This window comes from Mesoplodon mirus (assembly GCF_964341445.2).
Source record: "Mesoplodon mirus genome assembly, chromosome: 3".
Taxonomy (NCBI): Eukaryota; Metazoa; Chordata; class Mammalia; order Artiodactyla; family Ziphiidae; genus Mesoplodon; species Mesoplodon mirus.
Genome location: NC_138978.1, coordinates 93,831,168 through 93,845,626, shown reverse-complemented (window position 1 = coordinate 93,845,626; position 14,459 = coordinate 93,831,168). Strand labels below are relative to the sequence as shown.

The following is a 14,459-nucleotide window of genomic DNA, read 5'->3' as shown; positions in this document are numbered from 1 at the left end:
ATGAGGACCTATAAAATAATTCAATTCTGGTTGCTATTATAATTTTTCCACACCTTTAATAATACAGGATTTAAATTGCATAATTTCCATCCTGACATAAAGAGCAAAACATCTAATTAAGGGAAAAGAATATAATATTTTTAATGATAAAAATCAGATCTCTTTGAACAGCCACACAAGAAAGAGATCAATAATGAAGTAAACCAATGGAATGTAGCCAAGGAAATTGATGGAGGCAAGGAGGAAGCACCTCAGCAGTGAAACATTAGAGGACTTTGGGAAGCAGGGAGGGTGTGTTTATGGGAGGATCACAACAAAGTCAAGTAACAACAGAAATCCGAAATACCTACAAAATATTTAATGATTCTGTGAAAGCAAAAGCTAAACATGATAAATACGAAAGAGGCAGATATCATGCTGAAAGGCTAAGAGAGCTTTTCTTAACAAGACAAAGTAAAAAAAAAATTTAAATCCTCCCAAATCAAGAGTACATGAAAACAGAAACCAGACATGGATTCAAGTCTAAATGGAAGAAAAAATGGACTATAACTAAATGCAAGCTGACTCCTTCCCCCACTGTCACCCTACAACACCAGAAAGCTGAGGGTATCAGTTCAACTGTGCAAGGTATTGTGAGCAGAGAATAATACTGGATGAAAAACATTAGCTTTGCAGATAGCATTGCTAAATCCCAAATATCTGGAAACCTTAACTTGAACTGAGGAGGTTAAATGCAAAACTCTGATATAAGAGGAATAAAAGCCTTTTCAAATAGTGAAAGAAACATGTTAATTTGAAGCATTTCTTTTCAGAAGCACCCAGAAGACAGAACAAACATCAAGATCCTACTCAAGTACTTTCTACATAATGATACTAAATATATTGCTAAATCAAATGTACCTAGAAGCAAGAAAGCAACTCTTTCATCAAAAGAAATTTCTAAAGTGCTGAAAACTTTTAAAGTAAAATTTTAAAAGGCTGGAAAAACTGATCATACTCCCTATGTAAATCTTGACTGAGGATGCTTCAAATCTATCTTATAAACTGTTTTTGTTACTGTTGAAAATTCCTGTCTTTTATTAACATATTCTTCCAGTCATCAATTCATTCATGCAGTGAACAAATATTTATAAGTATCTACATGCAAAGCATCTTTCTAGGATGGGAAGATAGTGGTGAACAAAAAGAAACAGGAACTGCCTTTATAAAGCACATAATCAGGTCAGGAACTAAGGTAGAAGTAGAATTAGGTGTTCTTACCATTAACATTTCACTATAAAGCACATACTCATGTACGACAGGAAGCAGGGCCTCTGCGAGTCCAGACATCCGTTTTTCAGTGGCCTTACAGCATTTGTCAATGCAGCTGGCAACACCTTTTAGAGTATCAGCCAGATCTTCTTCTGATGCTGACCACAGAATATGAATTGGGCCATATTCTTTCATTTCATCAAAATATTCTAAAAAAATAATAAGTTCTTCAATTTACAGGAGTTTTCAAAATCCCTGTATTACAGACAATAAGAAAGGACCTTATTTTCTCATTGTGCACATGTTCTTGTACATGAACATAAGAATATGGATATCATTATCATCTTTCATTAAATTGACCTGTCATCCCAAACTGGTCCTTGAATGAAAACTTTCCAAGTGTAATCAATAATAACATGCTTTTTCATTCTCAAAAGTGTCCTGGCTTGGGAGATAAATTATACGATCACTGTATCTATCATAGACTTCTGCCTACCAAACTATACCTGAATACCTCATAGGCAACATGACCTAAAGAAAACATGTCTTCTTTTTCCTCTTATCCTGTTTACATATCCTCTTAATGGTAATTGCTTCCAGACATCTAAGCAAAAAATGTGGGGTCATCCTAGACCCTAGACTCACACCTGCACAGAGCCAGTCAGCAATTCCAATATTTCTAAATCTCTATCTATCTATCTATCTATCTATCTAACCATCCATCCATTTACCCACCCACTTACCTACCCACCCACCCACCTCTCCTCACTTCCACTGTCATCAGCATCTCTAACCTGCACTACTGCAAGGGACTTCTAACAATTCTCCCTCTTTCAATTTTTGTCACAGTATATGAACACTGAAGTTTCTTAGCTGAATTAGAAAGTCCTTTATGATCAGTCCCTACCTTGCCTCTCCAGGACTAACTCCTCAGATTCTCCCCCAAAGATATTTTAATTCAAGCCAAAATTCATGAATTTTGCTCATTCATGAATACCTCATGATTTCTCCTAACTTAAACAATGCATGTATCTTTTAGTCTTGCCCTCTACCATTTCTATCATCTGACAAACTACTTCTAATCCTTTAAGTCCTAACACAAACAAATCTCTTCTGTTTCTGTTCCAAAGGCTTCTTAGATGCTTTGTCCTCAATGAGTCTATTATAATTTTATACTTCTATTAAAGCCTATCATAATTTAATACTTGTATTATCCCACTTTATTATAACTGCTTGCATAACTCACACACTCCTAGGCCACATGCTCCAAGACTCAACTGGGGAGAGTCTTATTATTTTTTTAATCTCAAAGCCTAATACATAATATATTCAAAAAATATTTTCATATCAATGAAAGAATGAATAACAAAAGACTATTCAATGCTTGATAAGCCAAAAATTTATCCAAAAATTTGGATTTCATTTTAAAATCTGAATGTTTTTATATGTTTGCTTTCACACTATCAACTTTTAATGACAGACGGCTTTTTATGGTAGAGAATGCATGAGTAGTGAGTGTTTTTGGTTTAATATCCATATAAATACAATTAAATTCTCTATATTTAATCATCTTACTAGTCACTGGGGTTAGTTGAAATATGTCATATTGCTCTAAATTAAACTTTTTACTAAACTATTAAAATTTCAAAAGTTTATATGATGAAGTAAACTAAAAAAGACTAAAAATTTTTAAAAACAGGAATATTAGTTGTCACCTAAGGAAGATATTCGGTTTAATGACCACTAGAGCCCTTCCAAATTGCATCCTCCTGATCTAGGCCTATCTTTTATTTTAAATAACCACCATACTAAACTAATATTTATAGAAAATATTCTTTATTTCTTTTCTCAATTTGTGTATATATCAAAGTGTGTCATTAACCCTGTGTAGTATTTATTTTTATATATAGAGCTTCCCTGAAATTCTAAAACTGTGCTTATACAGCACTCAAATCACATCTGTATGCAAACACTTAATGAGCTGCACTGTAATTTGTCCATTAATATATCTGTTTCCCCAACTAAACTGTGAGCTCAAGGACAGGTACTATCTTAGCCCTTCTTCAATCTTTAGCACAAAGCAGCAATACAAATTTGGTCAATACAAATTTGCCTAATAAATTGGGGAACACAAAACAAAATCACAGAAAAAAACTGAATAAAACTAAATCAAAAGAGAAATGACTCATTATGATCATCAAATTCTTTATGATTTAAATATGAATGAAACACCCTATATAGCTTAGACTCCCAGAACTACAAAAAAAAAAAAAAATTCTATCATTTTGAATGAAATCTTGACAAGTGGGCTTCACATTCGAAAGACCAAGAAATCCCTCAAGTTTGGGCCAGTGTGCATTCACTCCTTGAAAATGAAAGCTCAGATTTATAAAGTCTGCCACAAACCCCACTTTTCGTTTTGAGCATTTCACAAATATTAGAGTATATCAAAGATTTTAAAACTAGTCCCTTGCGCTGGCAAATATAAAGCGTATTGATATTCTACAGAAATCTTAAGTGTCAAGAGTTTCCAGGGGCCTCTTTGAATTGCTGTACCACTTAACTATGCATCAAGAATCTACTTAATAGAATTGGAATCACAGAACCTAGTTAAAACAACTGGCTTCTTGACATTAAAAAAAAAAAAATGACAAATGGTAAATACAAAGGCAGACCAAGAGGCATAAAACAAATTATTAAACTATATTTAGTCACCACAATGACCTCACCAAGTCAATACATAGGAAAGGAAGTTAGAGAAAAGGCAATACACACTCAGATATAACAATTTTTTCTATATCTCTTTTAATAACCAATCAATTATTGATAAAGCAGATTTTCCTACCACCAAATCTTATGTTTATTCATTTATTTTTTCAATCATTGAACAGATTTTAATTGAGCATCTACAATGTGTTAGGCACTACTAGATACCAGAAATAAATCAATCCTTTTCCCTTTTTGTCCTGATGGAACTTACAGTTTAATGCAGGACACAGACAATAAAGAAATAAACCATCAATGTAGGGACTTTAAGTAGTTCATCTCTAAAACCAATTTATATTAGGAAATATATTTTCTGAATTAGTCATCTATTTTTAATGTAGGTAAATGCAATCAGAAAATTAGCAAAAACTCATCATAGAATTAGAAAAAATCATGATGGAATAAATTATTATTTTTTAATATTTGTTTGGCTGCATTGGGTCTTAGTTGCGGCATGCAGGATCTTTAGTTGCAGAATCTTGAGTTGCAGCATGTGGGATCTGATTCCCTGACCAAGGATTGAACCCAGGACCCCTGTATTGGGAGCATGGAGTCTTAGCCACTAGACCACCAGGGAAGTCCCATCATGGAATAAATTCTAACTTGAAAATAGGAAACAGGACCTATTTTCCCATATATAAATCTCTGCCATTGGTTGGACAGGCCTAATGAGTACTTGTCCCCTCATACAAAAATCACTAGAAACTGTGAAAACCCTGTTTCCTAAAACATCACTTCTTTGATTAAAACTATAGCCCATGTTGAACATTTGAGACCAACTACATCCAAAATATTAAGCTCTTTATCACTATTATCTATAAATGAGAACAAGACAGCTAGTGATTAATTAAAGCAAATGGAAACCGGCCATGACTACATTCAAAATCATTTAGGAATCAGAAATTTTCACAATAGATCTGGGAATAAACCACAGTTTGGAGGTGAAATTCTAACTTAATGTTGTGTGATTCCTCTGTAAGGAGCTTGGAAGTCGCCACTTGGTCTTAACAAGAAAAATGCCGAGCAGACTGAAAGGCCAATTTTTTTTTGGATCTGTGAGAGAGGGGAGGACACAGGACAAACCACTGCCTGCAAGACTGAAAAGACAGACACATGGATACAAGGAATCTTGTCTTCCTGGAGCAGAGACTCAAGAGGGGAAATCACTTCTGCAACCAGTGCCGGGGTGTAGGGAGACTGAAACTGTCAATGATGAATTGCTGGAGGCTCATTGTGGACAATTCAAAGAGTGAAAAACTCCAGAGGAACCCAGTCACCAGGGGACCCCACAATATTGTGAGATTTACCCCCAAAAGCTTACACAGTAAATATCAGATAAAAACTACTTCTGCTTCCTGCAGGGGGTGGGAAAATGAACCATTTTGAAATAGCCTTCTTAACAAGGCCTGCCCTCATGGGAAACTAGTTAACCAGAGCATAACCTGCTGGGGTATTATCAGAACCTAACTGACCTGAAAGGGAAATACCCAACTTGAGCCCACTCTGGCCATCCTGATCCAACTAAGAGGGGGGAGGAAAAAAAACTGAACTTTTGTGAAGCTCACGGTCCAGAGGCACAGACTCACTAAAGGACTGAGACCTAATCACAGGCCTCTAGAATACTTCCTCTCCCCGACACCTCACTACCACATTACTAAAGGCCTGTTTATTTTTATGTGTACATCATGTCCGGCTACCAAGAAAAAAATTACAAAACATACTAAAAGGCAAAAAACACAATTTGAAGAGAGAGCAAGCATCAGAACCAGATGTGGTAGAGATGTTGGAATTATCAGACCAGGATTTTAAAACAACCCATTAATATGTTAAGGGCTCTAATAGATAAAGTAAACAGCATGCAATAACAGACAGGCACTGTAAGCAGAGACAGAAATCCTGATAATGACCAAAAAGAAATGCTAAGTTGATGTTGCCTTACCACACCAACAAATGTAAAGATCCATCAGAAATCAAACAACTTCGAAATCACATTTCAGTGATTCTACATACCCCTTTCTTCCTTGTAAATTCTCTGAGATATTTTATCTATCAAATTTATTTTCTGGCTAAATATTTCAGTAAAGTTATTCATTTCCATGAACTCCTCGGGGCGGCTTTTAACTCCTCTCATTGATAATGCAACCGCTCTGACCGTCTGCCCCATCCTGCTGAGTAATCCAGGCCCTTGCTTCTTGTGAGAAGAGAGTTCCTAGACAAAAAAATAAAATATTTGTGATGAAGCAGACAATGATATTCCAAGCCCCAACAAGAAAAAAGAAATCTAAATAGAAGAATAAAATAAAGGTAATAAAAATGTTTCATATACGTCTTTTTTTTTTCATGTTAATTTGAAGCAGATGAGTTTAGGGTACAGTTCTTTCTCTAAATCTCAGTCTCCTTGATAACATTCCTTTTTAAAGAGCTCATGTAAAATATGTTTCCTCAGAGCATGGATCTTTCAAAGAACAAGATTTAACAGAGGGAATCACACTTAAGGAGATTACTGGAGAAGATAAGAAGGATGATATGAGATGAAATCCATATTTTATAACAGGAATTTAATAGAAAAATGATTGAGAAAAAGATTTCTTAGGGTCTAACTATAACTACTCCCTGGAAAAAAATTGGAAAACTTCATTAATTCTTTAGTTATAATAATAGCTAGCATTTATTAAGAGCTTAATGTTGCAGGCACTATACTTGCATTCTTATATACATAACTCACAATAACACCATGAAGTAGGTTCTATTATTATCCTCATTGTACAGAAGAAAATAGAAGCAAAGGAAGGTTTGCTCAAGTTCCAAGAGCAATGAGTTAGTGGATAAGGATTGGAGCCCCGGCAGTCTGACCCTAGGGGCTTCACTGCTAAGCACTAACCTGCTTTGTCTACTTAAAGTCACTAGAATAATTGGTAAACAGATACTCCCTGACCATAGGTCTGCAACTAACTTAACTGGATAAACTGTGACACTATCTCCACTGGCTGACTGTCTTTGGGAAAGATTTTTAATAAAATCTATAACTAGCTGTTTCTACTTCTAGTTAACTTAGGAGGGTCAGCTACAGACTTGCAAAGTAGAAATGCTATAAAAGGATACACTAAAGTATTCCTTCAGAAGTATGGCATACTAAAAAAGAACGCCAAGAAGGAGGACAAGGGATTCTGAGGATGCTTGTAGCACTTACTGAAACATAGGTTTGAGATCAAATAAAAGATGAAGAGTTACATACACACACAAAAAAAAATCTATAACAATGCTGACTACCAAATCCACAAATAAAGATATTATTACGTATTATTTACCCAAATATTAAATAACATATTATCTTTCCCCAGATCTTCTTTCCTAAAGGTCTTACACAAAATAATATATAGACTTGTTTATTTCCATGTCAATATGATTTTGTGTGCAAATAATAACAGATGCTATTCTTGACCAGGCAACACGTCTATCAAGGAGTGCTACTACATCATTTGATAGAGTAAACATTATCAGAAACGGCACAAGTCACAACTGGCAAGCTGTTACTGCAACTGCTGACTGCAGATAATGTTTCTAACAGCTTCTAAGGGTCTGGAGTCAGGCCACAAATTCATCTCACATAAGTCATATAGGGCTTCCAGACAGCAAGTACCGTCAAGATTGAGATGAATCACTTTTTAGCTTCGATCACTTTGGCAACAACCGAGAGATAGAAAACTCAACACTGGTCAGTAAGTATTTAATATTGACCATTGTTCTACCTATCATCTTTCTTGGTGAGTTATATCTTCATAGAAGAAAAGAAAAGGAACATATAAGGTGTCTGTATTAGAAATTAGACACCCTTCAATTAGGTAATTGAAGAGAAAGTAAGGAAATTGTATTATTTACCTATCTCTCCATCCATCCATCCATCTATTTAATAAAATCTTTTATCCTAACTTGAAAAGCCCTGACCAATTACTACTCAAAACAGTGTCAATTTTTAAATGTTTATATATCTTCAGTATTGGCAATATATGCAAGGAGTACCCAGGCATTAAAAAAAAAAAATCAGCTACCAAGAGAAATATGAGGATGTATATGTGAGAAAGGTACAAAATTTTCATAATGTTTATACGTAGACCTGACACAGGGTTGTATCTGAAGGATCTCTCTCCAATGTTTAAAAACACATCTTAATTCGAGGCCACTGCTACCTGATTTATAAAGGTAAATAAAGAGGAAGCATATAACCTACTACACGTATAGATACTAAAGGATTATATGAGTATAAATTAAAATCCTTTACCCAAGCTTGTGCAGTAAGAAAAACTTTAAAGTCTTCATTAAATGTTAGAGTTGGATGATCAGCAATTCGGTTCAAAAATTTATGCAATGCCTTCCTGCGTGTCTCAATGAAGTCATCGTTAAAGCGTTCCACCATTCCTTTCACTATAAACTTTTCTGGCAATGGCTAGGGCAAAAAAATTTAAAAAAGGTATCTGAGCATTATGTGGCACAGGATTATAAGGAATTCTACACTTTTTCTTTTTGGAAGAGTATTTGAACGTGTGATCATTTCTTATAAAAATAATTTTTCAAAATTCACAACGCTAGAGCCAAACGCTAAAATCTTAACACATTACAATAGTTTAAAAAAACAAATCTGTACATAGATTGAAAAGTTTAAAAACAAATGTTCCTAAGATAAATGAATTATACTGAATTAAAAGGTCTGAAATTGGGTGTTAGGCATTCTAACGATTCACAAGACAAAATGGCAGTTATTCTGTGAAAAAAAAAATGTAAACTTACTGGAATAATCAGAGTGGGGTGTGCTTCTTCAAGTCTTTCTTTCAACCAAAGGAAATCTTGATAACGTCTCCTAACTTCAAATTCACTGGAGTCAAATTCCCCACGAGATGTCTGAAGAAAGTAGGAGAAAATAACAGCACATGCAATATAAGACAGAAGACATTTGCCTAATGTTATTTTAGACATTCTGAAATAAATGGGTCTCTAAGAAAAACTAACAAATTCTAATTATTCAGTGTTTGTCAGCCTGTCCTTTTTTTTTTTTTTTTTTTTGCAGACATCAATTCATGTAGCAGATGAAACAAAGCAAACTTTCCAGTATTCCCAGAAAGAAAGCAAACATCATGCTCAAATTTAAAATCCAAACTGAAAAAATCTGTCTTAGAGCAACCATCTGTCTTCCACAAGATTTTAACTACTATTATCTTTGGCATGACTTTCTTGCTAACAAGAAAGTGTGTTCTGAATTTAGCTTTCAAATATATTTCATTTTTTAAGATGATCAGAATTCAGAATTTGAGGAAAGTCCTATTTTTGCAACTTGGAAAATAACCTGAACATAACTGAGAAAAAAATGTTTTCCTGGAATTTGCTCAAATGAATTGCTTTGATAAAATTTGCTTTTAGTATTTGAAAATTCTAACATTATACAGAGTGATTTTACTGCTTTTTAAAAATGTCATTAATGGAAATTTAATGTGAAAAGAAAATGTTCCTATCATTTCTCAAGGAATTCTGAGCTATATGCCTAAACTCCTAAAAACTAAGCAAATACATTAAAATATCTGTTCTTAACAAACTAAAAATCTATTCCAACACACATGACAAGAAGAACATGGGTAAAATATCAACCTCACTTCTATTAACTGAATCCCAAGCCAGATACAAAAATTGCTTAGATAATGCGCCCTCACCTATCATAAGAAAAAAAGTCATTTATATAATTTTTTAAAAAAAATTATACACAGTAATATTAAGTTTGAGATTTTCCTGGAGAAGTAAACATGGAATAAATAACACACTACATATTTCACATTCACCAGAAATATCAATCACCCACACAGACGAACACAACTGTAAAATTAAGCAGTTCAAGTCAAAATAAGATGCAATCTTAATTGTCATAAAATAAGGCTCACAAAAGCTATACTTGACAAAGTTTATTCTTTTAAAATGAATGTTTAGAATATCATAAAATATATCTTAGCAAAACATTCCCTTTTTAGCGGGAAAAAGTGGAGGTAAATGAGATGCAGAAGTCTAAGGAACTACATGTTCAAAAAACACTACAAAATCTAACTATTATGCCAAATGGTACAAGTTGTGGAAATGGTAAAAATAGGCAAACTAAATCTAGTAGAAACACAGTTTAACAAATATATATACAAGTTGGTATGTGTATATATATATGCAAATACATAAACATGCATACATACATAAGCACACAAAACATGTTTAGAGTCACTCATTAAACAACACTTACTGATACCTCCTCATACCTGGCAAATACGTATAGGTTCACTACCCATTTCCAAGAAAATAAAATGGTATAACTAACAATAAAAACACTCAAACACTGGGAAGGATAACTACAAATCTTAAGGAGAGTGCATTCTTTCTTCCTACTCTAAGACTTCATTGGACTTCTAAAGGGTTATAAGTTATATATTATTTGTGCTCCAAAATAACTTTTTAGAACACAAGTTCTTTCTAAGTTAGAAATTTATCATCAAACCCTGTTACTCCTAATATTTGGAAGCTTTATCTCTATCTTCTAATCTAGAATACAGTTTCCTATGGAAAGTAAATTGTAAATGGTGTTTCATGTCTGACCATAAGAGTTTGCATACTTGAAGTTTAGGACTAATGGACTCATGTGATCTATACCTCAAAATGCATTTATTTAACAAATACTGACCTTTGGTCAAGGGCAAACAGTTACTCTAAATTGGAGGATTTAGAAAATTGTTTTTGAAGGAAAATGAATCTCAGAATCAAGAATATACTTTAACCCCCAACTACATACTGGCAGGCATTGATGAGTTTGTCTTCATGATGAGGATGTGAGAGGACAGACCCTATTAAAACTCTGAGTTCTTACTCCTACTTGTCCTAGGTCAAGGCAAATCCCTAATCTCTGAAACAGAAAGTACTTCTTTAGAGCACTCACCTCAGATATTCTAACCTGGAGAATAAAGGGTAATTTTGCATAAGGGGAACAGATGACAGGAATGTGGGCTTCCTGATATAATTATTTACAATCAGGTCACCCTTGAGTATTCCTAAGTAGGAGATTGCCAGTGTACATGTAGGTATATGAGCATGTGCATTTATCCTTTTTTTTAATGAATGTGTATCTTTATTTTTTATTTTATTATTATTTTTAACATCTTTATTGGAGTATAATTGCTTTACAATGGTGTGTTAGTTTCTGCTTTATAACAAAGTAAATCAGTTATAAATATACATATATCCCCATATCTCTTCCCTCTTGCATCTCCCTCCCTCCCACCCCTCTAGGTGGTCACAGAGCACTAAGCTGATCTCCCTGTGCTATGTGGCAGCTTCCCACTAGCTATCTATTTTACACTTGGTAGTGTATATATGTCCACACCACTCTCTCACTTTGTGGCAGCTTACCCGTTTCCCTCCCCACATTCTCAAGTTCATTCTCTAGTACGTCTGCATCTTTATTCCAGTCTTGCCCATAGGTTATTCATGACCATTTTTTTGTTTGTTTTTTAGATTCCATAGATATGTGTTAGCATATGCTATTTGTTTTACTCTTTCTGACTTACTTCACTCTGTATAACAGACACTAGGTCCATCCACCTCACTACAAATAACTCAATTTCGTTTCTTTTTATGGCTGAGTAATATTCCATTGTATATATGTGCCACATCTTCTTTATCCATTCATCTGTCAATGGACACTTAGGTTGCTTCCATGTCCTGGCTATTGTAAATGGAGCTGCAATGAACATTGTGGTACATGACTCTTTTTGAATTGTGGTTTTCTCAGGGTATATGCCCAGTAGTGGGATTGCTGGGTTGTATGGTAGTTCTATTTTTAGTTTTTTAAGGAACCTCCATACTGTTCTCCATAGTGCCTGTATCAATTTACATTCCCAACAACAGTGCAAGAGGGTTCCCTTTTCTCCACACCCTCTCCAGCATTTATTGTTTGTACATTTTTTGATGATGGCCATTCTGACTGGTGTTAGATGATATCTCACTGTAGTTTTTTTTTTTTACAACTTTATTGGAGTATAATTGCTTCACAATGGTGTATTAGTTTCTGCTTTATAACAAAGCGAATCAGTCATACATATATATCTGTTCCCATATCCCTTCCCTCTTGCATCTCCCTCCCTCCCACCCTCCCTATCCCACCCCTTCAGTCGGTCACAAAGCACAGAGCTGATTTCCCTGTGCTATGCGGCTGCTTCCCGCTAGCTATCTACATTACGTTTGGAAGTGTATATATGTCCATGCCTCTCTCTCGCTTTGTCACAGCTTACCCTTTCCCCTCCCCATATCCTCAAGTCCATTCTCAAGTAGGTTTGTACCTTTATTCTTGTTTTACACCTAGGTACTTCATGACATTTTTTTTCTTAAATTCCATATATATGTGTTAGCATATGGTATTTGTCTTTCTCTTTCTGACTTACTTCACTCTGTATGACAGACTCTAGGTCTATCCACCTCATTACAAATAGCTCAATTTCGTTTTTTTTATGGCTGAGTAATATTCCATTGTATATATGTGCCACATCTTCATTGTAGTTTTGATTTGCATTTCTATACTGATTAATGATGTTGAGCATTCTTTCATGTGTTTGTTAGCAAACTGTATACCTTCTTTGAAGAAATGTCTATTTAGGTCTTCTGCCCATTTTTGGATTGGGTTGTTTGTTTTTTGACATTGAGCTGCATGAGCTGCTTGTAAATTTTGGAGATTAATCCTTTCTCAGTTGCTTCATCTGTAAATATTTTCTCCCATCCTGAGGGTTGTCTTTTCATCTTGTTTATGGTTTCTTTTGCTGTGCAAAAGCTTTTAAGTTTCATTACGTCCCACTTATTTATTTTTGTTTTTATTTCCATTTCTCTAGGAGGTGGGTCAAAAAGGATCTTGCTGTGATTTATGTCATAGAGTGTTCTGCCTATGTTTTCCTCTAAGAGTTTGATAGTGTCTAGCCTTACATTTAGGTCTTTAATCCATTTTGAGTTTATTTTTGTGTATGGTGTTAGGGCATGTTCTAATTTCATTCTTTTACATGTAGCTGTCCAGTTTTCCCAGCAACACTTATTGAAGAGTCTGTCTTTTTCCACTGTATATTCTTTCCCCCTTTATCAAAGATAAGGGGACCATATGTGTGTGTGTTTATCTCTGGGCTTCCTATCCTGTTCCATTGATCTATATTTCTGTTTTTGTGTCAGTACCATACTGTCTTCATTACTGTAGCTTTGTAGTATAGTCAGAAGTCAGGCAGCCTGATTCCTCCAGCTTCGTTTTTTCTCTCAAGATTGCTTTGGCTATTCAGGGTCTTTTGTGTTTCCATACAAATTGTGAAATTTTTGTTCTAGTTGTGTGAAAAATGCCAGTGGTAGTTTGATAGGGATTGCATTGAATCTGTAGATTGCTTCGGGTAGTAGAGTCATTTTCACAATGTTGATTCTTCCAATCTGAGAACATGGTATATCTCTCCATCTTTTTGTATCATCTTTAATTTCTTTCATCAGTGTCTTATACTTTTCTACATATAGGTCTTTCCTCTCCTTAGGTAGGTTTATTCCTAGGTATTAGGTATTTTATTCTTTTTGCTACAGTGGTAAAAGGGATTGTTTTCTTTCTTTTTTTTTTTTTCTTTTTGCACTACGTGGACCTCTCACTGCTGTGGCCTCTCCCATTGTGGAATACAGGCTCCACACGTGCAGGCTCAGTGGCCATGGCTTACGGGCCTAGCCACTCCGCGGCATGTGGGACCCTCCCAGACCGGGGCATGAACCCGCGTCCCCTGCATCGGCAGGTGGACTCTCAACCACTGCACCACCAGGGAAGCCCGGGAGTGTTTTCTTAATTTCACTTTCATATTTTTCATCATTAGTGTATAGGAATGGAAGAGATTTCGGTGCATTAATTTTGTATCCTGCTACTTTACCAAATTCATTGATTACCTCTAGTAGCTTTCTGGTAGCATCTTTAGGAGTCTGTATGTATAGCATCATGTCATCTGCAAACAGTGATAGCTTTACTTCTTCTTTTCTGATTTGGATTCCTTTTATTTTTTTCTTCTGTGATTGCTGTGGCTAAGACTTCGAAAACTATTTTGAATAATAGTGGTGTGAGTGGGCAGCCTTTTCTTGTTCCTGATTTTAGTGAAAATGGTTTCAGTTTTTCACCATTGAGGATGATGTCAGCCGTGGGTTTGTCATATATGGCCTTTATTATGTTGAGGTAAGTTCCCTCTACGCCTACTTTCTGGAGGGTTGTTATCATAAATGGGTGTTGAATTTTGTCAAAAACTTCCTCTGCATCTACTGAGATGATCATATGGTTTTTCTCCTTCAGTTTGTTAATATGGTATATCACATTGATTGATTTACTTATACTGAAGAATCCTTGCATTGCTGGGAGAAACCCCACTTGATCATGG

At 35.0% G+C, this 14,459-nt stretch overlaps 1 protein-coding gene across 6 annotated transcripts in view; it reads right to left on the bottom strand.

Moving 5' to 3' along the window:
- Positions 1-14,459, bottom strand: part of SNX7 (sorting nexin 7) — a 98,234-nt gene that overhangs the window by 51,544 nt on the left and 32,231 nt on the right. For 4 of the 6 annotated variants that reach the window (XM_082611992.1, XM_082611993.1, XM_082611990.1 and 1 more), the window contains exons 3-6: positions 8,803-8,913; positions 8,297-8,461; positions 6,028-6,226; positions 1,261-1,460 (exon numbers count right to left, since the gene is read on the bottom strand). In XM_082611992.1, coding sequence (XP_082468118.1) covers positions 1,261-1,460; positions 6,028-6,226; positions 8,297-8,461; positions 8,803-8,913 — 675 coding nt within the window. The remainder of the gene's footprint in view (positions 1-1,260; positions 1,461-6,027; positions 6,227-8,296; positions 8,462-8,802; positions 8,914-14,459) is intronic. The other 2 variants (XM_082611994.1, XM_082611995.1) reach the window with 1 other exon arrangement.